This window comes from Haliotis rufescens, unplaced genomic scaffold, assembly GCF_023055435.1.
Source record: "Haliotis rufescens isolate VD_foot unplaced genomic scaffold, xgHalRufe1.0.p SCAF_24, whole genome shotgun sequence".
NCBI classification, from domain to species: Eukaryota; Metazoa; Mollusca; class Gastropoda; order Lepetellida; family Haliotidae; genus Haliotis; species Haliotis rufescens.
Window position 1 is genome coordinate 595,715 of NW_025963935.1, and position 25,790 is coordinate 621,504.

A 25,790-nucleotide genomic window follows, 5' to 3' on the forward strand; every position below is an offset into this window, starting at 1 on the left:
GTAACATGGCCCAATAGTCAGCTAAGGATTGGTATAAGCATGTGAGAAAAAAAGTATTAAAACATAGTTTTGTACAAATTTATTTGATTTATTTGGGAAAATACTGTCTCAACTTAAAACACATGGCCACATTGTCGAAGTGGTCCTTAAAGACGATTGTCCTTGTGTAAGTACTTACTGAAATCATTATTGGGAATCGGGAAGCCCTGATAGACTGAAAGGGAAAGACACAAACATAATTTGTATACACTCTATAGCAATCGTGTGATATCCTCCGTACATCCATCTATCAAATCTGACTATGTAGTAGATATAAGACACCTCCAGTTCATCAGAGTTAAACACAACGTTTTACAAGTACATTTCATAATAGTTTCCATAACAACGTCAAATCAGCTCCAACAAGATTATTTTAGAGTTTCTAGAGTCGATTGGTTGGCCTGGTGTCGAAAGCAATCGCTCGTCACACTGAAAGCCACTTAATTCCCAATATGGGTACACTGTATGAAGGCCCGACTCTGTTTTCCCCGTCGTGATTGGCATTTACTCATTCAAACGTTCATGGGAGAGGATGCATAGAACAAGAACAATAAAACAACATCATGGAAAAAATCAGCTTTGGTTGCAGACTTTCTCATAGCAACATTTTCTGACGTTTAATAGAAGAAAGGGTTGCTTAAGTCATATGATCATACTCAATAATACTCCAACTACTTTCAAAAATATTTTGATACATCAGAATCTTCATTTTTCTCCTGGTCACAAAAATCCCTAAGTAATCTCTGCATAAAGCAGAGTTGATTGTACAATCCCCCCTCGGGACAGAGTCTCCACGGGAAAATTCATACAACACAGATGAACGTCTTCTTTTCCCAATATTTCAAATGACCTTCTTATAATACTTACGTTCTAGAATGCTGGTCTTGTTGAAATGGTCATTCACTGAAACAGGTTTAGGAATGCTATCAAGAATGCAATGACATTGAATCATTTTGGCACTGGAATTTGTTCAACAGATATAATTATTCATAGACCTTGGTGTTTTGCAAAGGTTCCTTACATTATAACGAGGGACTCATTCTTTCTGGACCTGTACATGTGTCATGGTTCAGACTGGTTTCCAATTCGTAGTTCAAGTTTGATCTGAAATTCTAGTTGTACCTTCTTCCCATCAGTATGTAAATCCTTTTGGAGATAAACCAGTTCATTAAGCTAAGTGTTTTTTTGGCAGTATTGTCACTTAATTATAACTTACAATCAAACACAATGTATTTAGTCCAAGCAAGGTTAACATCAGTTAGAGTCAGTTACAGTATTTCCAAAGGGTTTTTTAGAATTTTCTGTCAAATTACTTTCATAAGAAATGCAGATATTACAGGGACCTGGGTATTCAAGGTGAATGTATTTCGTGTGTAATACACTATGCATTGTCACATAGGCTGAGTATTCCATACATAATGTAGTTTCTTTTTTGAGAAAGAAAGTGAAAAAGCATATTGCGTGTGAAATGTCAACCCCAAAATGCAGTACTTTGACGACTTACTGTATTCATTGTAAGAAGTGACTATTTGAAGTGTAACTTAGACTATACCAATCAGTGAATTGTTACGTTACATTACAGTGTATATAAAACTATTGACCTTTTTTACACTTCACTGCTTCCGGATTGAAAGCGAGGCCTGGAGTGCATAAGGTGAAGGCTGGATAGCACATGGTACATATGGTGATTTCAACAAGCCACGCAATCGGTACAAACTGTGTCAATTTGACCATTCCGATATGTTTTGATTTCAATTTCAAATATCCATGACCACCTGGTAACTACCAGTGCTGTTTATATACAGAAGCTCAACACAAACTTAGTACATATCCTACATGCATGTGTAAAGAATCATTCATTACAAACCATTTACTCAAACTATTTATTTGTTTTAGTCAAGGTGTGAGTTTGAATAACTTTGCGAGTTGTATTTGAAGTCAGCTGGGTCTTTGGCCAGTAGAAAATATTCACCTTGACCATATCGAGATAGATATCAGAAACTAACTGAATTGATATGTTGATCTTTTTTATCTTATTGTAACCTTTTAAGATTTTACAATCATAAACAAATAAGAAGTTTTCATCAGTTGTGTATTTGATGTAAAACTCATATAAATTCCAATAACATTTTAGAGATCTAGATCTACTTGTGCTGCTGTGGTTGTGAACAGTAGTTATATTAATTGTCAATGTTGACAGATTAGATAACATGAGGTGTATGATTTTTACTGAATTAGTACATAAAGGGAGTGAAAATATTTTTAAGTGAACATTTTGATCTTCAATATTTTTAACAAAATGATATTTACTTTTCTCTACCAAAATAATCATGTTATAAAATAAACAAAAAACTAATTAATGGTCAGAATATGTACAATCTACATGTGATCTGTGTGTAATGTACTCATGTAGTCATCCATCTGATTTTATGTACACAAACATATTTTGAACACTTTTAAAACAAAATAATTTCTTTTATGCAAGCAAATGCATTGTAACGTTTTATTGATTATTTATCACGTTAATTAATATATAAGATGATAGTTGTACTTACTTGCTATAATGATCAAAAGAACAGTCTAATATACTTAAAAGCAGTGTCTAAGTGTGACGTAGCTAAGGCATTTTAAAAGTTTTGGCAACTTTGGAGATATAAATTTCGAAACAAATTTGCCAAGGGCACTAGGCCTAGCCAAGCGGGATCAGTAGCCATATCTGTGCTTGTAGACTACGGCTTGAAACCTTTTCAACAAATTGAAATAGTTGGTTTTAGCCCAATTATGTTTGAATTGTTACCTTGTTTCGTTTTGTCGCTGAATGTACATCTGACTGCACTTCTTAACATTATGACAGAACAGGCCGACTTTCAATAACGTCTGAATGTGGTCGTGACGTCCCCTAGACTAGGGGTAGAGTAGCTTCCCTTTGACAAAGGGTAGTTACTCTAGCGGACAGATTGATGGATTGCCGCGAAATGCAAGTAAAAACCGATTGACTCACCACTTACCCTGTGACATAATAGATATTAATGCGAGCATTCCAGGAAAACTCGCAATGTTTCGGTTATGTTTGTGAGAGAGGGAAAGCGATTTCCAAGCACAGAATTACAGAATGACATATATGATAAAGCTAAGGCTCACTAAATACAATGTTTATTCCTAATGCAGGATATTTACCATCCCCAAACACACTTGCGTGATAACCTCTATTTCTCTGTCATCTTCATAACCCTACTCAGAAAACTATAGTGCCAATGAGGCAGACTGGCTGTAGGTGTGACAAAACATGATGTTGAACCTTTTTTTAGTAATGGTATTAATTTCACACCAGCAAAATTATCCTTTCAGCATGTTCAGACTCAACAAAGTATTTCATGATTAAATACATATTGCAAATATAAAAACGTGTTTCCTTTCAACAAGGGTGAATTTCTCTAACATTGATATAAGAACTGCAGTGCACCCTGTGTCATTAAATTGGTGCATCGGTTGTGTTTAGACAATTCAGATGAATTCATACCTTCAAGATTTTCTAAGCGGCATGTTATGTTATTCATGGTGATGAATTTTCCCAAGATTCTTTTTTATATCTGAAGAATATTGTTTTCGGAATAAGAAATATTTTGAGCGAAGATGAATATTTATTTGTTATTTTTTTAAATCATAGAAGTAGAAATATTATTACGAAATCATCGAAATATTTATTTCAGGCTTTGAATCAAGAGATTGAACAAAGTCTGCAGAGTCCACTCTGTTGATTCCCCTACTTCATGGAGATGTATGCTGAAACATCTCGGGGGATGGAGGTCTGGAGGAGCTTCTACTGATAGTAACACACTGAAACATCTCGGGGGATGGAGGCCTGGAGGAGCTTCTACTGATAGTAACACACTGAAACATCTCGGGGGATGGTGGTCTGGAGGAGCTTCTACTGATAGTAACACACTGAAACATCTCGGGGGATGGAGGCCTGGAGGAGCTTCTACTGATAGTAACACACTGAAACATCTCGGGGGATTGAGGCCTGGAGGAGCTTCTACTGATAGTAACACACTGAAACATCTCGGGGGATGGAGGTCTGGAGGAGCTTCTACTGATAGTAACACACTGAAACATCTCGGGGGATGGAGGCCTGGAGGAGCTTCTACTGATAGTAACACACTGAAACATTTCGGGGGATGGAGGTCTGGGGGAGCTTCTCCTGATAGTAACACACTGAAACATCTCGGGGGATGGAGGTCTGGAGGAGCCTCTACTGATAGTAACACACTGAAACATCTCGGGGGATGAAGGTCTGGAGGAGCTTCTACTGATAGTAACACACTGAAACATCTCGGGGGATAGGGTCTGGAGGAGCTTCTACTAATAGCAACACGCTGGTTGCAATGCGCTTCCTGTCACATTTCACTGAAACAGGATTAGAAGTGAAAAGCCATATTCACTCTCCCTCTCTCTCTCTCTCTCTCTCTCTCTCTCTCTCTCTCTCTCTCTCTCTCTCTCTCTCTCTCAGCTTGCCACATGGCCAATACTTATCATACTTATGATGTATGAATAAAACACATTGTACCAATTGTTTACAAGTAAGAAAAAATTTTTGAAATAAAGACATGAAAATTTAAGTTTGGTTTGCATTTTTTAAAAGTATGTGAAATCTGTATTGTTAAATGTGAGGTATCCGGATTATTTTAGATAGCTGTGAATCAGACACTCACTTCTATCCCTCCATTAGGTTAATCAGAACCATTTAATTGAACCAACACACATATGTTATTATCCTATTCAGACATTAGCATTAAATGTGCAATAACCTCTGTATGAGACACATAAAATACCATATTCATGGTTTATTTGTCCCGATTACAACATGCTCTCTGTTTCCGATCAGCTGATGCGATTGTCACTGCATGGAGCTATGCTCCCCAAACCTCGTTTTCGATCCAAGATGGCGAAAGTGTGGAAAAGGTCAATTGGAATGTTGTACCAGTAGCTCACATTCTTATTGTTTGGTGTGTACTTACCTTCCCTTTGTACTTTGTATGGTAACGTTCGAAGAACTAAAATGATAAAAGGAGCGTCTCTTAAAACAGATCTACACGTGTGCAGTGATTTTAAAATCACCATCACTTTGTTCAAGAAAATGTGACGGATACTTTGAAGTAAACAAAGACGAAACATTACATTCAGGGTAAAAGACACACGAAAGAGTCACTTACATGTACAAGGAAGAAATGTACACTTGGCACATAAATCAGTACAACATAGCGACTGCTGATACATAATAGTAGCGTAATACTTGCAAGTAAACATATTAGCTGACATTCAGACATAATTATCTTGTAATTAAAAGGACAGGATATGCATGATCAGTTCAACTTCTGTTGTCACGTTTAAAGACATTAAAATATTAATCCAGTATTGTACTTCTTCCTTTTCTCGAGGCGATGAGGTAGCAAAGTGGTTAAAGCTTTCGCTCGTCACGCTGAAGCCCCGGGTTCGATTCCCCACATATGCACAATGTATGAAGCCAATTTCTGGTGTCTCCCGCCGTGATATTTCTGGAAAATTGCTAAAAGCGGTGTAAAACCATACTCACGGTACCTTTACCCAGTTTTGTAAGAAGCCTATACACACTTAGCATGGTAAATCTCTGTTATTGTTGTATGCTTACACTCGTCCAGTTTTCCAAGCCTGTCATCTGAAGGAAAGGAAAATGTAAATATATACCTGTTATCCAAAACATTAACATATATATGTATAACATGGTCACACATTGTGGTTTGTGAGTGTGGTATAACGATATATGTTGAGTGATTGCACGTCAGTTTTAGTGTTTGTTTGTTTGTTTGTTGTTTAACGTGGCACGCAAAAATATTCCAGCTTTAAGACGGCTGTCTCTAAATAATCTAGAGCATATCATGAGCATATCTCCCCGCATTTCTGATACGATGACATGCATCAACCTCGTTTGCGAGTCTGACAACCAAATTCCGTTAGTCGCCTCTTGGGACCAGCATTGTCTCCTCTTATGGCAAGCATGGGATCCTGAAGACCTATTCTCTACCCAGATCTTCACGGGTCCAATTTAATGTGGGAGGTGAGCTCAACATGACCACCGAGGTTGGTAATACAGGGTGAGGAACTAGGTACCATAATAAGAGATTCTGGTATTCTACACTAGGACCCATACGATTAAGGGAAATAGCTCTTCACATTCAACTATGCTCCTCTTAGATTGTATCATGGGTGGTCGTAACTGTATTTATATTACGACAAGTCATTCGCCCACTATATACAAGATGATATGCACTATTGCAGCATCCATTTACATTTGTTGGGGTATGCGTGGTTCAGGCATATAAGACATGTTCATGGTTGATTTCCATAGGTGCATCATGAGCCGAACGTTTGTTAACATCCAGGTTTAGCACTGATGCAATTGGTTAGATAGCACCATACACACGCTCGTGGGTTTTAGAGATGTTGTAATGAAGTAAGCGAACATGCAATGGTATGACTGGAATGGCGTTTATAAATGCCTCAAAGCCAACTCAACCGCCCATTTACTCTTGTTAACTCTTTCTACAGTCACCTGTTACGTTCATATTTCATATTTTCGCATTTCCAGTACGATCAATCACAGATATATATAATCACACACAAAATTGTTTGTTGCTTTAAATTCGTTGACGATTGTCGCTCATTTCTTTACCCAATTGTTGAAATACAAATAAATAAACAAAACGCTTTCTATAAACAAAAGAAATCTCTGCCTAAAAAATTAATGATTCTTCTCTCTCAATGATGACTCCACGATTCTTTTTCTAGAACTTCATTCAATTTTTGACGCCATTTAATGAAGACATGTTCAACTCTATTTTGCAAATTATCTATTTTGTAAAAATTGCAGTGAATCTTATTTTCCATTTCTAGTATATGTAACAAACATTGACACACATATTGATTGTTCAGACATTTTATCTAAAAACAACAAAAATAAATGTCTTTCAGACATTTCAAAATGAAGCTTAATGTATAGACTCTTACATACCTTCTCAAGTTTTGTGTTATGTTGATAATATATTGTAATGACAATCCTTTGGATTAGATTGGTATTGAGAAAAATCACCAAACACGAATATGATTATACATACCATCATTAAGGAGCTCGTCATCTGAATCAAATTGAACTGAAACAAGTTAAATTCATAGGTTGTAGCTCAAACAAATTTTATATCTTCTGACATTTTTTTCTGAAGTAACTAGAACAACTTCAGTTCATCGGATGTAACAAATTTGGTTCATTGAATGTGTCTTACAAATGTTAAATTCATGGCATGCACCGTACAAAAGTTAAAATCTTTAGATGAAAGTGAAACAAGTTTTGTTCATTGGATTTAGCTGAAACAAGTCATCTGACTCAAATGAGTTAAATAAATCAAATTTTCTAAACTGGAATACAATCGACATCTTCGTGTTATTTATGTTTTGGGTGAACATACTTCTCAAGGTATATTGTGTGTTAGTTGTTGCATTTCAGTTGGTGACTACAGTTACATACTCAAGTTGTCGCTCCAATTTCATGGAAGCAAATTCATCATTTTTGTGTTAACATAAAAACGTTACTTATTCAAGAGCCTGGGGTAACACGTGCAAGCAGTTGTGATGAATGAGAAATCTAGGGGTTTAATAAACATGCATTACATTGGTCAGTAATGCGTGAAATATTGTATTATAGGTCAAATTATGAAAAAGACATCAACAATTGTAAAGTGATATTTTACAGTACAGACCTTTTATCCTATCCTCGACAGGTAACCTTTGATAATCTGTAACATCAAAATATACCATTATTGCCTTGAAATGAACTGAGCTTGAAATTTAAAGAGCGATTGTTTTCTCCTCAGCAAATAATGAATAGTTTGGGGGTGATTCCCTTAAGTTAATAAATTACTTTACACTTGCCTGTTTTCATCATTTATATAGTTTCACATGTTGAATGCAAATCCTCATTTCCTTTAAAAAAGATTTTTCCTTTTAAAGTTTGACCTGCAAACAGTTCCTGCTAAAATGTAAATTAAACAGCTATTTGTGTATGGGCTCGATACTTCATAACGAAATATTCCCTTTTTAACTAATGTGGAGATTTCAAAAAATATAACGTTTATACAAGATGCTTTACAGATAAATAGAGCATAGTATGACAGCTTAGTTCAATAGTTGGGCATATCAGCATTATCTTCTTTGTTAATACCTACATTCCACGATGCGACTCGGTGGCATCAGCTCACAAACTGGAAAACAAAAGCAAAGGATGATTTATTGAAAAAGTAAGACATCATACAAACTCTGATCATAATTATATAGGTGTGTGCACCATATATCCGGGTGTGCTTTCGTATTGCACAAATCTATTGGAAATAGAAATAGTATGATACGAGCCTTTGGTAACCATGTATAGAGCTTATTATTTCCCGCTAAATGTGATAACACTTAGTATTGAATAAGAACTATTTGTTTTATAGTACTTTGGTACGCTGGTAACCATGTATAGAGCTTACTCATTTCCCGCCATAGTGTGATAACACTTAGTATTGAATAAAAACTATTTGTTTCATAATAGTACTGAGGTTATGTATCATTATAAAGCGTGACTTATGTCCACAAACGTTCAATGAAATAGTACATACGCTTCTTGCGATCCTCCAACGGAAGTTGGCCAAGAACTGCAAATTGAAAGCAGAATCGTGTAAACTACCTTTTTTGTTGTTGTTTTTTATCAAAGCTATTTATTTGCGTAACTATACTTATGTTATTTCTCGTCACTGCGGTAGAAGTGCTAAAGTCCATCGCCAAACAATAAAGAATGAAGTATTTACCTTCATAAACATCATCGTCTCTTATTTCACGGAGAACTGAAAAGATGAAAGACCCATTTCATATGTTTTACAACAGGGAAATGCATAGTAATAGCAGTTTCTCTCATCTCAACTGAATATATTAGAACTTGTTATATTCATTTCACGAAGACACTGATATTTTATATTTCTCACCATTAGACAATTGTGTCCCAAAGACAAATATCACTGTAACATTTGAAGGATAAAGTGGTAGGCATATATAAACTGTATAGATACAAATAGAAAAGAAATATTGAGTATGCTGTCTGAACGTACCTTTTGCAAAGTTGTCAGTGTGAACGGCTCCATTGACTGGACAAACAAACACAATTGCTTAAAATAGTGTGTCATTATAATGTTGGTACATGTGTGGGCGTTTGATTTAATATGATGCTTTTTGACAGAACTAAAGACGTGTGTCTGTTCTTCCCTCAGCTGGGGAAACCAAGCATTATTGCTAGAGATAGACACATTGTGTCAAACGCATATATACTTACTCCTTCATCAGGTGAATGAATGCTATGAGGCAGAGAGCATATATATGTATGTGTAAGAACAAGAAAATGTGGAAACTTAACAAGGGAAGCCAACAGATAATTGGCGGTGATAGGTGATGAGCAATAGATAATGGAAGCCAACACTTAACAGCAATTAGCGCTGATAGTTAATAGTTATGGACAACTGGAAGCCAGGACTTAAATTCTCACTGATTGGTAATTGGCAATGGACTATGAGAACACGGAAGTCTGGGGGTTATTAGCACTGACAGGTAAAAGAATTGAAATAGCAATAGGCAAATGGAAGCCACCTCGATAATCAGCACTGACAGAGATAAAAAAAAAAAATCTAAGCACTGGGCAGATAGGTTCCCATAGGTTCAATGATATAAATGATTTCATTGGATTTATCAAAAAGGACAACATCAGGTTTGTTGGCTTGGATACGTCTGAGGTTGTAAATGGGTTTGGGTTTGGGTTTGGGTTTGGCACAGTCAGGCTGGTTAGGCTCGTTATCAGCTCAAGGCCCTTGCCCCCTCTACACGCAGCCCAGGCAGCGAATGGGACTTCTCCCAGGAAGCGCTGCCTAGTCAAACCCACCCAGAACTTTTCGGAGAACGTAAAGACTCCCCAACACTGCAGCCTTCTGCATTACCCAGATTGTCAGAAGGGCTGTATTCCTGGTAGCAAACCCGGGTACTCTCCCAATGTCAATCAACAGATTGGGAGGTACCAGAACCTAAGGCACCGAGAACAATGGGGAGTCGGACAACTTGGTACTTGGGAAGCAAGTGTGACATTTCGAAAGCAAGGTCCGCATATTTGCCATGTTTTTCCTCAATCTTGTCAATCACATACTGTCAAAAGGGACAGAAAATTCAATGATATAAATGATTTCATTGGATTATCAAAAAGGACAAGATCAGGTTTGTTGGCCTGGATATGTCTGAGGCTGTATAAGGGGCTATTCCAAAGCATTTTGTATTCATCATTTTCCACGACGCCCTCTACATATTCCGGGTCGTACCATGACGGTTTTGAGTTGGAAGTGACTGGTCCTGTTTAACATATAATAAATATTTTCCTAATTTCACAGATTGTTCGTGAAGAACGTGTTCTTTATCGACACAAAGACATATTTCACTCCTTTATTTTGTTACTTACTTTTTCTTTGAAGATTTGTCTTTATATCATCAAGCCCTGAAACAAACTCATGTAATGGAATCACAGATCACAATTTCCTCACACGTGACACACCATGATGTTTGAAAACTGAGAAAATGAAATATTGAAATATTCATCGACCTAAATATACACGTCTGATAGCTATTTTGTTTCATTAATTCACGACACCGGACTATTACATCCTATTTGGGAATAATGTCGATTCTTTAATTGTATGGCAATGTCCACACGGTGATCGGAAAAATGCATTCATGATTGCTATCAAGTACGTGAACATGATTTCAACCCTGATAGGTGAGGCCAATGGGCATTTCTTTTCCCGTCGGTCGGTGAGACTCGCTCAGGCTATCGAATCACAGACCTCCGATTCATGTCGTCGCTCTATGCACGGATACTGTTTGTTATGAACTGTTGACAGATTACCTTCCATTTAGATGTAATTGTGTCCTCAGCAGTGGGAATGGACTTGCCTAAGTCCGTGATAATATTGTGCATGAAAGTTGGCTATGAATAGATAGTTTCACAACGCAGTTAACCACTTGTGTGCAAGAAATTGAAACGGTTCTGGAGTCACTGTTACATTAAAAAGAATGACTATTGACATCTTACTTTCAGGTCGTATTTTCACATGATAATGTGAACGTATTATAATTTCAAAAGTCTGACGTGTACTACATGAGTTTCTTTGCGACATGCTTCCGAGACAGAAAAACAGATTTTCCCTTCCAAATTTTAAGAGATTTTTCAAATAACAACAATCCGTTTTTACTGTAGGTGCAGAAAGTTCCTAAATTGGTCGATAGTATGTGCAAAAGCAAGGTCAATATATCAATATCCAAACAGCACATTTGCATGTTGATTCATTTTTTTTTTAAATGAGGATAGATTTCTTTTTTTTAATAACAGTGAATTGACATATATATATATAAGGCATACAGATGAAACATATGGATGCACATCTTACTTTGCAACATAAAGTACAGAAATTAACGTATTATATAGAACTAGATGTGCTTAATGAAGAAAAATTGGTGTCTGGAATATGTGATGAAGTGATAAAAGCAATAACAAATGTTCACATGGAAACTTGCTTATGAATTAAATATTAGATGTGTATTGCATTTTACAAAATATTTGCCTGGTTTGCCAAACAAAGTTTCTGATAACATATGCATCCTTTAATACGAGAAAAAAATATGTTGATCGCCTGTGCTGAGAAGAAGTTATGTCGTTCTGATTACAAATGATCCCCTAAAATTTAAATGAGAACTAGAATCCTAAAATCATACAAATATGTCATATATGAGATTCATTTCTAAATTGATTACCATAGCATAATGTATGTCGCTTCAAAAGAATTTAAAATATTTAACATACGTTTTTCCTCGGCATCTGCAGCTACGGTTCCAAAAACTGAAACGAAAATAAATATGTATATATTTCATCTGTGCCTTCCAATCAAAGCATTTCTTTTTTATGTTACCATTGCGTAATGATTGCATAAACCACTCTTGCGTTTGATTAGGGTTACATCATTTACGGTCATAAGCTTTCAAAACATTTCCAAATTTGACGCATCTGAGACCAAAATGATGTCAGATGCAATGTGTATCATATTCTAGTTTATGACTTACCCTTGAAGAGATCACCCATTTAATAAACATGCTGTAATGCACATTGGATAATACCAATGCTGCTGATGTACTGTGGGATCAAGTTTCACGAACAAATATTGAAGGCTCTCAACATGTCACTGGCTTATTCAGTGATATTGGGTGTTCAGATGATAGATCACTGAGAGGAACCAATGCACACTCGATGTCCCCAGCAACCTGTTGCTGGGTTGACGTCACATGACATTGTGTCGCCAGCTGACCTTGCAACAAAATTCCACAACTTACGTCATAGGGTATTGTGACGTGATTGTAAACTTTGTGGCACAAGGCCCCGTCCCAAAAGTCGATCGTACTGTAGCGCAACGACAGTCGTAGGTTTCTGTTAAAGTATGGTAGTTAGAGTAACGAGTAACCTTAGCGCCACGATAACTTTGTGGAACGGGAGCTTGAATTCTAATGGTGAGCCGTTGTATGGTATTAAATTAATACCTTTCAACTTAAGACGTGTTTGAAGTTTAATTATATTAAGCTGTGAATTGTGTAGGTGTCTGATTATTCACAAACTCACTCCGTGTAAAACCAATTTTATGAAACTCATGAATAGTTCTGGTATCTGACTTGCTTTCGCTCGTCAGATACCAGAGATACTTATGAGTTTCATTCGCTCGTGAGATACTAGAGGTATTCACGAGTTTCATTAAATTGGTATTGCACGGAAGTTTGCTTTGCATTCTATATATCTTTCTAGAGCGAAGCGACCTGTTCACGAGTTTTTGAGTTCTGGAACAAATCGTTGTAATATATATATTACAACGATTTGTTCCAGTTCCGCGAGACACCATTATCTGCTTAAAATCATGTACAAGCGCTTTTGTTAAATATCTGGGGATTTTTTTCGACATAGTCTCAAAGTGGAATGAAAGACATCACATAAGATAACAGATGTTTGCGAACATCTGGTGTAATTACTGATTCTCAGTAAGCCATTTATCATATTTTACCGCTATTTTAATATGATTTGGCTCAGAAAATTCTCTGGTGTTGACGTTTAATATCTATTTCTTACATCAAATAATAGATTGATTAATTAGATTGTCATATGGATTATTTCTTTCATGGCTCATGTAAATTTATGCACACGCTATCATGTTTCATCACAGAATTTGCATTTTGCTTTTTTCCATCAATAAATATCTCTTACTGTCCTATTTCATATCATAAGTCACACAAAAAATCAAAAAATCATAACCTACTGCTTATATGAAAATTGTTTACATAAATAAAGAAAATAGATTTTTATTATCGCATAAGATGCAATGCAAATGTTTAAAACTGCAGCATTTAAGCATAACATTGTGTGTGCTATCCTCATATATAAGATAGCTATGCTATAAATCGCAAAGAACGTCGACGAAGAACGATGCGCGGTTTGTTTCACGTGACGTAATTTCCGGATATTGGAATACGCACTCGGAAATTGATGACGTTATATATGGAACGACGTTGTTTTTTTAGAAGGAAGTGTCTAGTAAGTTGTTTCCCGTTTGATGTAGCTGGGCTACGCAGATAAACGCAGCAGCCGAACGATTGCAACCAAGTGGAAGGTATATCAGCATTGGGACAAAAATTATGTATAACCGACGTGAGGATTGTGAGAATATAGAAACACCAAACTTAACCCCCCTGTTCGTAAGATGGACTGCACCCCTCATGGTTTATTCTCCCAGCACTATTTCAAAAACGGATTTGAATTAATTTCCACTTGGAATAGACGGAACTATTTCTTCACATTTATTGACAAGTGAACAATTTCATATTTTTTTCCGAAACATGTGTCGCCAGCGGGGTTCGAACCCGTATCGTTTAATTTGAGAACCTGTAATTGTCAACCTCAGCTACGGCAGCATAAGAAGGTATGGTGTGAAATTAACTATTAAATATTTTAATCATTTTGCATAATGCTTCTGGTTCGGGGCTCTATATCTCCTATTATTCCGTCAGCATGTATTGACAATGTGCAAGCGTGCAATGTGCTAGTTAAGGACCTAACGAAAATATGAAGAGCCGTGAACCATGCATTGTAAATGTCAACTCGCGACGGGGCTTGGGGCACGTACAACAGCGGCAGAGAACGCACACCTCGTGCATCACGCAAGGGCGACTCACGCAGTATAAATACATTCCACAAAGACACGATTAAAAGACAGATGCCTATATTTCTGATGTCTAAGCTGTTAACTTTTAGAATGAAACAAAATACTAAATGTAACTTACCCAACATTAAGAGGACCAGTGACTTCATGACGATCTGAATCATGACTATTGATACAGGGACTGTTCACAAGCTTAAATAACCACAAGCTACCAATATATAACCCATATCCCTTTATAAAAGTATTAATTACATTAAAGTTAATAAACTGTCCGAATATTTAAATTTAGTTTCGAGCTCTGAATAGAAAATTTAATATCATTTTGCTATTGCCATCATTATTAGTATATTCAGCTTCAAGTTACCGCCCATATCGAATGATAACTCTTTAGTACCACAGAAACATAATTTGCATATTATGAATCTTGAAATAACAAGCTTAAATAACCACAAGCTACCAATATATAACCCATATCCCTTTATAAAAGTATTAATTACATTAAAGTTAATAAACTGTCCGAATATTTAAATTCAGTTTCGAGCTCTGAATAGAAAACTGAATATCAACTTGCTATTGCCACCATCATTAGTATATTCAGCTTCAAGTTACCGCCCATATCGAATGATGACAGCTAAGCCACAGAAGCATAATTTGCAAATTATGAACCTTGAAATAAGAAATATATACATGACCTCGACAGATGCATTTAAATTAAGTACACCGGATTGGTATTAATTAATTATTTCAGTTAAATATTCGGGCGTGAAGAACGGTTACTGCATAATTATGGATATTACTTACAATATTTGCATACACGACTATGTTTGACAAGCTTATTATATTTACTTTCCATTTTAATCCTAAAGGACGCGGGGTATATTACAAACTTTATTATAAAGGAATATTTGATATGCATTTGTTTTAAAACTTATTTAGGTTAGTTAAAAGTGCTAATATATCGACTTTGCTGGTTGATCAGCGCCCGGGTGTAAACATACTCGAGATGGTCTTATATGAATTGTATACTTGCCCGTAACGCACGGCTGCAAACACATCACACGCAAAGGCGACCTACTCATTATTCTCACGATGAAGCACATTTTTCCTGAACATCTTTCTAACAACGGTTACACATTTTAAGTGCTTGGGATCTTTGACTTACTGACTTACTTACTTATATTGGAGATTTTACGTGCGCTTTCCGGCTGCAAGCGTATGTCGCACGCGGGGATCTTTGAGTGTTGGCAATGCTTTTAGGTTAGAGCTCATTGATTTTGTGTTCTAATCGTTGGCCTCATGGTCTAACTTACCATTTCAACGATAAGGCGCCTCGTGGTCTTACCTCTTCGTGAACACTCTCATCATTCTTTGATAGTGATTGATAAACACATACAGTCAGAATCGTCAAATCGTCGATCTCTGAGAGAGTAGGTCCCTAGAACACCACGCCTGAAAGAGGTCTCCAGTACACCATGCCTGACAACGTAGGTCCCCAGTACACCATGTCTGACAATGTAGGTCCCCAGTACACCATACCTGACAGAGGTTCCCAGTACACCATGCCTGACAATGTAGGTCCCCAGTACACCATGCCTGACAATGTAGGTCCCCAGTACACAATGCCTGACAATGTAGGTCCCCAGTACACCATGCCTGACAATGTAGGTCCCCAGTACACAATGCCTGACAATGTAGGTCTCCAGTACACCATGTCTGACAATGTAGGTCCCCAGTACACAATGCCTGACAATGTAGGTCCCCAGTACACCATACCTGACAGAGGTTCCCAGTACACCATGCCTGACAATGTAGGTCCCCAGTACACCATGCCTGACAATGTAGGTCCCCAGTACACCATGCCTGACAATGTAGGTCCCCAGTACACAATGCCTGACAATGTAGGTCCCCAGTACACCATGCCTGACAATGTAGGTCCCCAGTACACCATGTCTGAAAATGTAGTTCCCCAGTACACCATGTCTGAAAATGTAGGTCCCCAGTACACCATGTCTGAAAATGTAGGTCCCCAGTACACCATGCCTGACAATGTAGGTCCCCAGTACACCATGCCTGACAATGTAGGTCCCCAGTACACCATGTCTGACAATGTAGGTCCCCAGTACACCATGCCTGACAATGTAGGTCCCCAGTACACCATGTCTGACAATGTAGGTCCCCAGTACACCATGTCTGACAATGTAGGTCCCCAGTACACCATGTCTGACAATGTAGGTCCCCAGTACACCATGTCTGACAATGTAGGTCCCCAGTACACCATGCCTGACAGCGAAGGTCATAGTACACTATTTTCTAGAAATACAACACACTCTGTCCAACCGAATATATAACACATGCATTCCTTCAATGTGACAAATGACTTGGGTCATATATATGTGAGGATCGTTTAGCTCATCTGCAATGCCTACAGTGTAGTTCTAGACAATAACATCTAAAGTCACGTTACATGTGAAGAATACGTCCATTTTAAATGGACAGGTACTCTCTCGTTTGTTTTGTGCATGAGACCGTTACGAAAGGACTTTTCTCGTACTGCTAAATGGCCACTCAAGCATCCCTCTCATCTCCAGGACAGACCTACTTCATGGTAGGACACGTCTTCGTGAATATGCTTTGTCGAGGATTTAAATTTCAAATTTACTAAACATTATAATATTTTCTATCATGATTTTTAGTTTGATGTTGCTGACGCAGTTTCAAATGTTGGTATTCAAATTGTTACCCTGCCACAACTTATGGCAGCTATAACCTTGAGGTAGGAAACCAGTGTTCTTGAAGTTCAATTGTAAATCGATCTGGCCAGTCTGAAGGATATGTTTTTTGATATGTTCGATGATATGTTTATCCTAAATAATATTTTTGAAGCAAATCCATTTCAAACAAAGGTCAAGTTCCTGTTTCAACAGAAGTTACCATTTATTGCTGTGCTTTCTGGAGAACTGCACACAGCCCACCATTCATGAAAGTAGACCATGGCTTGCAGCGAAGATTCACAGTATCCACTTCATATCTTGAAAACTAATATTCTTAATAATCGTTTTTAGCAATTTCACATTAAACAAAAGTCAAGTTCTTTTTCCAAGAGATGTTACCATTTATTGCTGTACTTTTGGGGGAACCGTGCACAGCCCACCATTCTAATTCGGCACATCGTGACTGAAAATAGGCCATTTTGTTTTGCAACTAGGTTTCGCAGTATCCACTTCATATCTTGAAAACTAATTTTTTACATTATATTTTTCAGGACATTATCATTTGAAACACAACTAAAATTCTTTTACCAACAGATGTTACCATTGATTGCTGTGCTTTTTGGAAAACCCCACACAGCCCACCATTCTAATTGATAACTAATATCCTAAATAATATTTTTGAAGCAAACCCATTTTAAACAACCCACTTCCTAGCAGATATGATAATATCATTTCCATTTGCCAATACGATATAGATCAGAAGATATTTCTATGGGAATCTCAATATCACTTCATTTTTGGCACAGTATAAGACGCTTCTCGACTACAACCATGGAAAAATAAACTGGGCACCAATAGTTCAAGACATATTGTGTGAATAGTTATGGTAATATTTGTTTAAAGCATCATGTAGTCAGTCAGACAGTTGTGTTTAACGCCGCTTTGAACAATATTCCAATTATATCATAGCATGTCAGCTTATTGTGCGAGAAAGCCAAACGTTGTGCGTATTACCATTGCTGAACTTGAAGAAGACACAGGATTAAGCTATGGATCGATTGAAACTTGTATTCCTGAACATTTAGTTTTGAATAAGATATCTGCTCGTGGGGTACCAAAGTTTCCAGATTCTGATCTTAAGGAAAAAAGAACTGTCTTTGCCAGAAAGAAATTATATCTTATTGAGGAGGATTTCGTCAAATTCTAAAAGCTATTAGTAGCAGGTATCGAAACATGAGTCTACTACTATGATACCGAGTCACCATTCCGCTTTTGCGGCAGCATCAAAGACATTCATCAAGATCAGTGAAGAAAGTTATGGCCACTGTATTCTTGGATGCAAAGAGTGTGATCCTTGTTGATTGCTAAGAAAGTCAAAATACGATTACCAGTGCCTATTTGGTTTGATTCCTCGCCTGAGGTATTTTATCAAAGAAAAGCTCTGAGGAATACTACTTCATGACAAAGCCTCTTCTCACACACCTCGACTTGCAAAGGCTGATGTGTGACAATGAGGGTTCAAAGAGCTTCCTCATCCTCCATACTCGCTAGGCCTGGCACTAAGTGATTTTCACCTGTCTCCTAAACTGAAAGAACACCTTCGTGGAAAGTGCTATCACGACAACGATGATCTCAAAGCTCTCATGAACGGGGTTTTCAGGGTGGCTTAAGAAAACTTTTCCTGACCGGAATTGAAATGCTTCACTATCGATATGAGAAATGTATTCATAAACAGGGAGATTATGTTTAAAAATATAATTAACAGCACTCACACAATTGTTGGATTTGTTTGTTAGGCGTAGATTTGTTTTACCAGCTCTCACATGGCCAATACACATGGCAGGTGTATAAATGATACATGAACAGTATGACTGCTGGTAAACATTATGCAATAATCTCCTGCATGTGCATGTAGTTGTGAGATGAATGAGTACAATTGGCCCCAATTGGCTACAAAGATCAACCCCCCCCCCCCCCCCCCCCCCCCCTTATTGAAAAAGATAATATTTTAAAACTTTACAAACATAGAATGATGTTAGATCAAGGTTAGTTGACACGCGCTCACGAGTCATACTCTTGACAAACATGGATCCATACCGTTATTTTTAATTTCCCTTATAGCTCTCCCCTCAACTTATGAAACGTGTACTTTCTGTACCCGGCTGGTGATGATACCCTACCAGCTTGCAGGCCCAGCGCGTGTATGATGCCCATCTCATTTACCGGTTCAAACTGATTTGGACCTAGGCTTTGATCACTCTCGAATGACTTGACCATTGGCTCCGATCACCGTCCCCTCGACTCAGAGCACTCCACCCTCGTAGGCCCAAGTGTCTTCCCGAGCTCAGATGACTCCCGGTTTATTTTACTATTTAAATGTTCATGTTTCATTGTTAGTTCTAACATGTTTGTCGTAAAATTGATGAATGCATTGTAGGCGTATGTGTTTGGCGTCGTGGGATGTGCAAGTTGCTCGAATGACACATCCCCCCCCCCCCAACACACACACACACACTCCCCGATGGCGTTGTGTCGCCTTCACAAACATATGCATCCTATTTAACACTGATGCATAGACAGACACATAATGATGATACAGTCGGTATTGAACAATGCGTTGTCGCTTTTGTTTAAGAAATTGTATAACAACCTAATGAACCAGGTATGGTGTGGTGGTTTTACCATGTTTATAGGATTTTGTATTTATATTTTATTTCAACGTGGAAATGATTTTATGCGTGTGCATATCTTCGAATGATAAAAATCCATGAAGAGCGTGTTCCTTTCAAACAAACACATGCATACTTTGATAAATGGAACAACCTCGTTTGCATAGAAAGAATCCCAAATGCCTTCTTCAGTTTTTCAGTCTTATTTCTCTCTCTCTTCTCCCAAGTAGATGGGTTTTTTTATACTTCTGACAGTCCGACATCATTTAGTATTTTTTACTGATTTGGGTGCAACGAAGTCGTTGTTTGAGAAGTGCTTCACACCTAAAAGTGAAACTCGTATCCAACAGCGGAAGAATTGCAAAGTGTGCAGACACGGTCTTCCCTCAGTAACCTTTGTCATCGACCGGTTTCAATGGGCAAATGATGATTCGATGTACGGAATTGTAAAATCGGCAGGTATATATTTTTCGGAAGTAATAGGCAATTTTCGAATTTTGGTATTTTTTTAAATGTTGGTAATATAAACCTTGACAAGATTCATTCTTGCCACTGTTGAATAAATTGGTATTGAAGAATACTCTTGACCTTTGAAACCAGCCATGAAGTTGAGCAAGTAGATGGATTTTTATATACTTCTGACAGTCTGACATCATTTAGTATTTTTTACTGTTCTTACTGAATTTGCATCATAGTCTTGTATCAAATATTATAAAATTATATAACATATTAGATAACTTTGTGGGTCCGTTAAAATTCGTTAATTTATGCAAGAAGAAGATCATCCGTTTAAGTACTTTAATTTTGAGGGATTCACTGCCATGTTCCCCTTAAACCACAAAATTGGCTGATGAATTCCTCAGACCAGGTACTATTCTTAAAACTTTCAGTTGCATTTTCTCTATTATTTCTAAACTTTCAAAACCCCATATTTCGGAACAGAAGAGAAGGATTGGCACTACCATCACATCAAACGCCTTCAATAGACAATCTAATGATAGGTTAACATTTCGTGTTCTTTTCATTAGGCAGTACATTACTTTTGTCGTGTTTGCTCTCAGTGATTTCATAAAAAAAACACGCATTTTCTATTTCTGAGAAGATTTATACCTAAATATGTGTAATTATCAACAATTTCCAGTATCTTTTCCTCAAAATAAAATATCGATTTGGTTGATTCGGCTGGGCCCCTTCCAAAGGATATTTACATTTAGCTTCCATTGTAAGCAATATTGATTAAAGGAATCGATTTTGGTAATCCAAATTGGGTATCGCTAAATATCGTCCGCATAGAGTAATACTAACCATACAGTGATGCCATTTCTTGATATACGATAAAAAAAACTAAATCCTTGTATTGTTATTGTCTTTGTCAGTTTATTAATCTGTTCAACATTTATATTTTTTACGTATATATCCGATGTATCAAGGTTGTTATGTTTAAGTTTGTTAGTGACATTTGTATAGATGCATGGTCGGCCATTATATGTATCAATTGACCCATGAAGATCCGGGGCAGAAAAGGTATTCCGCAACCCATGCTTGTCGTAAAAGGCGACTAACGGGATCGGGTGGTCAGGCTCGGTGACTTGGTTGATTCATGTCATCGTATCTCAATTCCGGGGATCGATGTTCATGATATCAATCACTGCATTGTCTGGTCCAGACTCGATTATTTACAGACCGCCGTCATATAGTTTGAATATTGCTCGGGGGAGTGGGCAGTGAACGTCTGAATAGAGAGGGGAGTGGGCAGTGCACGGGTGAGTGGGCAGTGCACGTCTGAATAGAGAGGGGAGTAGGCGGTTCACGTCTGCATAGAGAGGGGAGTGGGCGGTGCACGGGGGAGTGGGCAGTGAACGTCTGAAAATAGAGGTGAGTGGGCAGTGCACGGGTGAGTGGGCGGTGCACGTCTGAATAGACAGGGGAGTTGGCAGTGCACGTCAGAATAGAGAGGTGAGTGGGCGGTGCACGTCTGAATAGAGAGGGGAGTGGGCGGTGCACGTCTGTATAGAGAGGTGAGTGGGCAGTGCACGGGTGAGTGGGCAGTGCACGTCTGAATAGAGAGGGGAGTGGGCAGTGCACGGGTGAGTGGGCCGTGCACGTCTGTATAGAGAGGGGAGTGGGCGGTGCACGTCTGTATAGAGAGGGGGTGGGCGGTGCGCGTCTGTATAGAGAGGTGAGTGGGCGGTGCACTTCTGTATAGAGAGGTGAGTAGGCGGTGCACGCCTGTATAGAGAGGTGACTGGGCAGTGCACGGGTGAGTGGGCGGTGGACGTCTTAATAGAGAGGGGAGTGGGCGGTGCACGGGTGTGTGGGCGGTGGACGTCTGAATAGAGAGGTGAGTGGGCGGTGCACGTCTGTATAGAGAGGTGACTGGGCAGTGCACGGGTGAGTGGGCGGTGGACGTCTGAATAGAGAGGGGAGTAGTCAATTATATTAGAATCAGACACTTTTATCTTTACAAGCAGTTTTACCTGTCATTTTATCATTTCCTAGCCTGTCATTCCCAATAAACAGATTTTTTTTTGTTTCAGATTTCAATAAGTTATTTATTCTTGTTTTGTCCTGTGTTTTGTCATGCCCTCACGCGTTGCAACTCAACTTCATGGAACACAGATTCAGGGTTAAGTTCTGATCTCATTTCATCAATATCCAAATGAAACACTTCAATTATGTATTCGTCAAGAATGTCGTACTCGCATAGATTATATGTCCTGACATTGTAGTCCCCAATTAAAATGACTTTGTGTGAAGAAACCGTTCAATACTCTCTGTAAATGCGTTCTACGCGTCCATACAATTTACAAATGATATATTGACAACGTCCCAGCTTGCAATCAAGGATTCTAAGAGATTACGGTTCTGGTTGCGTCATAACTTCATCTGAGGCAAAGACTTACCCTTTGTGCGAACACCTGGCATCATCATTGAATTTCAGCAATCCATTTATATAATTTGATTACCTATTGCGCCAAATGGAATCTGTTTCGTTGGAAAATTGAAACGGTTATTCTCTAGCATTGGCGTTTCATATTTCTACAACAATAGTTGTTTACGACATGAGTATTAGTTGATTACAACATCTGGTGTCACATAGCACAAAATGATAGTTGTATGCCTGTAATGTCTTGGTTACTTTGACATGACAATTTGCCATCCAGGATCACACATTTCATCTAGAGGTAAGCTAATGTTTTAAATAATAGTTTACTCAGGAAACAATTAGTTACCTGAACAGACAAGTAAATAGTTATATTTACCTTTAAAATAACACGTGTTTTAACACACACAGATGCTTAACAAACAGAAGTTACCATTATACATGCCATGAAAGCCAGACTGGAATGGGTTTTAAATAGTCCATGTACCGGTCATATACATGTAACATAGATAAATGTTATGTGCAATACTGTGTGCAATTGAATGTGATATGTAAATAATGGAACGTGTTCATTGAGTAAAACATTTCAAAACAATATGCAACATAAGGTGTTGAAGATCTTCTTTAATTGACCACAAATTACATTTTTGACTGCCCTGTAACAAGATCAGAAATCACAGACAGTATTCGTGCATTAAAGAACAATAAATCAGCTGGAGTTGAACATATCATAAGCGAATACCTTAAACACTCATCAGATGTTATTTCTCCTTACTTGGAGATTATATTCAATAGTGTGTATGAAAATGGTGTTTTTCCTGAAAATTGGTCATTAGGAATTATCATTCCATTGCATAAGAAAGATGACACAACAGTTCCAGATAACTATCGGGTGTCCTTAGCAAAGTATTCACTTCAATTCTATGCAAGAGATTAGTTTTCTGGACAGACACGCTTTGTGTTATTTCTGAATGCCAGTCAGGCTTTCGGAAGGGGTATTCCACTGTAGATAACTGTTTTGTCCATAATGCTAGTGTACCACGATTCCTTTCACGTAAAGGGGGTAAGTTTTACGTCGCTTTTATTGACTTCTCTAAGGCGTTCGATTCCATACACCGTAACCTTCTTTGGAATTTGCTTTATAAACGGGGATTAAGTACAAAAATGGGTAGAATGTTGCAGTCAATCTACAAGAACGTTACGGCAAGTGTAAGGTCTAACAATCGTATGTCTGAGGCATTCGATTGCCCTTTGGGTGTCACGCAAGGCTGTGTACTTAGCCCGTTCTTGTTCCAGTTTTTTTATAAATGAAATAGTTCTTGAGATGGAAGAGGAGTGTCCGTTTGGTGTACAGCTCCATCCAGACATTATCCCCATCCTGTTACTTCTATTTGCAGATGATTTGATACTCGTTGATGATAGTGTTTCTAACCTTCAGAAGAAACTAAGCGACCTTGAGAATTCTTGTAACACTCGGAAAATGTCAGTTAATATGTCCAACACCAAAGTTGTTGTATTTAAGAATGGTGGTGGTTTGTCACGTTTCGAAAAGTGGTTTTACAAAGGGAAAAGGGTTGAAGTTGCTTGCGGTTATACTTACTTGGGTTTGTATTTTAATAACAGGCTTAATTGGTCTAAGACTCTTGATAAGATTGCCCTGCAGGCATAAAGGGTATGGATAACTATCCTCAGAGGTATACATTCGCAAGTATGATGAACATGGTCGTGTCAATTGGGTAACTAAATTAAGGAATTGTCTTTGTAACTTGGGTTCGGAGATGTATGCAGGTTCCAAATGTATGGAAACCGAAAGGTTTTTCTTAATATGTTTAAACAGCTTTTAAAAGACAATTTTCAGCAGGTCTGGCATAGCGAACGTCTTGCAAGTTCAAAAATGTCATTTTATGCTTGTTTTCAAACTTATGTTTAATGTGAACCTTATTTGTCATTCTTAAATTCGCAAAATATGAGAACAACCCTCACGAGATTCAGACTGAGTTGTCATACTTTGGAAATTGAGAATGGACGTCATTATAAAATTCCAAGAAATTTAAGAAAATGCAAACTTTGTAAATTAGACTGTGTTGAATAGTAATACATGGAAATTACTAGATCAGTGTTATGCAAATAGTTATGCTTCTATTTCCTACCAAGGTGAACAACCAGACTAGATGTTGGCTAAGGCAGAGTAATCTATGGATGAGGTTTTTTTTGTCTTTTTTTAATAAATGATCTCATTACAGCCCTCAAACAAGCACAATGTGGCATTCGTGCATATGGTAAGGATATTCCAAGAGTCTTGCTTGTTGACGATACTACACTTGTCAACACACCACCGAGGGGCTTTCAAACATCCCTTGATATTGTACATACATATGCCAAAAGGTGGAGCCTACCATATAGTCCATCAAAAAGTGCAATTAATGTGTTCAACGAAGCGAAACGCAAGGGGCATATGTTCCACTGTAACCTCGGTAATCCACACATTACTACAACTGATTCTACGGTATATGGTGGAATGCTCTTCACGTATAATCTTTCTTGTAAAACAGGAATTGAAAAGGAGTCATAAAGCAAGGCAAAATATTAACACCCTTATATATTTAGGATTAAATACTTATGATCTTCATCCAATTTCAAGCGTGAAAATGTAGCTCAGAATAATACACAAAACCATCATTTATGCATGTGAATTACCTTTGACATCAAGGGACAACATACCGATCTATTTGAAAGCACACAATGATATTTTGCACGCACTGTACAGGATATTGATAAAAAATCTGCTTCAGAATCCACTATTGCGAACCTTGGACTTTGGACAATTACTGCAAGTATTCATAAATGCAAACTTTTATTTCTCGGTCGTTTATGCACCCTGAACTGTAATACCTTGTCAACAGTTTTTTTGTGTGCGTCCATTTCTAGCCCTGTCTGTTCAAAGGCAATCTGTCAAGCACATAAATCAACACTTGATAAATACAATTTGGGTAGCCACCTTTGTAAAAAAAAGTGCAATACAGTACTTTCCCTCCAAAATTTAAAAGAAGAATTTTGCATATACGAAGAACAATTACTTCTCACAAATGTATAAAAAAAACACTGGCATGTCCCGTTCTAAGATAATTCATACAAAATT

The 25,790-nt window shown here is 37.7% G+C and overlaps 2 protein-coding genes across 2 annotated transcripts in view; one reads left to right on the top strand and one right to left on the bottom strand.

The window, feature by feature from the left end:
* LOC124122923 overlaps window positions 1-14,560 on the bottom strand; it is a 29,547-nt gene extending 14,987 nt beyond the window's left edge. Inside the window, exons 1-13 of the mRNA XM_048401909.1 lie at window positions 14,509-14,560; window positions 11,996-12,031; window positions 10,598-10,633; window positions 9,213-9,248; window positions 8,916-8,951; window positions 8,727-8,762; window positions 8,295-8,330; window positions 7,830-7,865; window positions 7,191-7,226; window positions 5,708-5,734; window positions 5,058-5,093; window positions 907-942; window positions 179-214 (exon numbers count right to left, since the gene is read on the bottom strand). Of these exons, the coding sequence (XP_048257866.1) occupies window positions 179-214; window positions 907-942; window positions 5,058-5,093; window positions 5,708-5,734; window positions 7,191-7,226; window positions 7,830-7,865; window positions 8,295-8,330; window positions 8,727-8,762; window positions 8,916-8,951; window positions 9,213-9,248; window positions 10,598-10,633; window positions 11,996-12,031; window positions 14,509-14,551 (466 nt within the window). The 5' untranslated portion in view covers window positions 14,552-14,560. The remainder of the gene's footprint in view (window positions 1-178; window positions 215-906; window positions 943-5,057; window positions 5,094-5,707; window positions 5,735-7,190; window positions 7,227-7,829; window positions 7,866-8,294; window positions 8,331-8,726; window positions 8,763-8,915; window positions 8,952-9,212; window positions 9,249-10,597; window positions 10,634-11,995; window positions 12,032-14,508) is intronic.
* An 8,349-nt stretch (window positions 14,561-22,909) lies between these two features.
* Window positions 22,910-25,790, top strand: part of LOC125383557 (von Willebrand factor A domain-containing protein 2-like) — a 29,766-nt gene continuing 26,885 nt past the window's right edge. The window contains exon 1 of the mRNA XM_048401910.1: window positions 22,910-22,952. The gene's annotated coding sequence lies outside the window, so the exon portion shown is untranslated. The remainder of the gene's footprint in view (window positions 22,953-25,790) is intronic.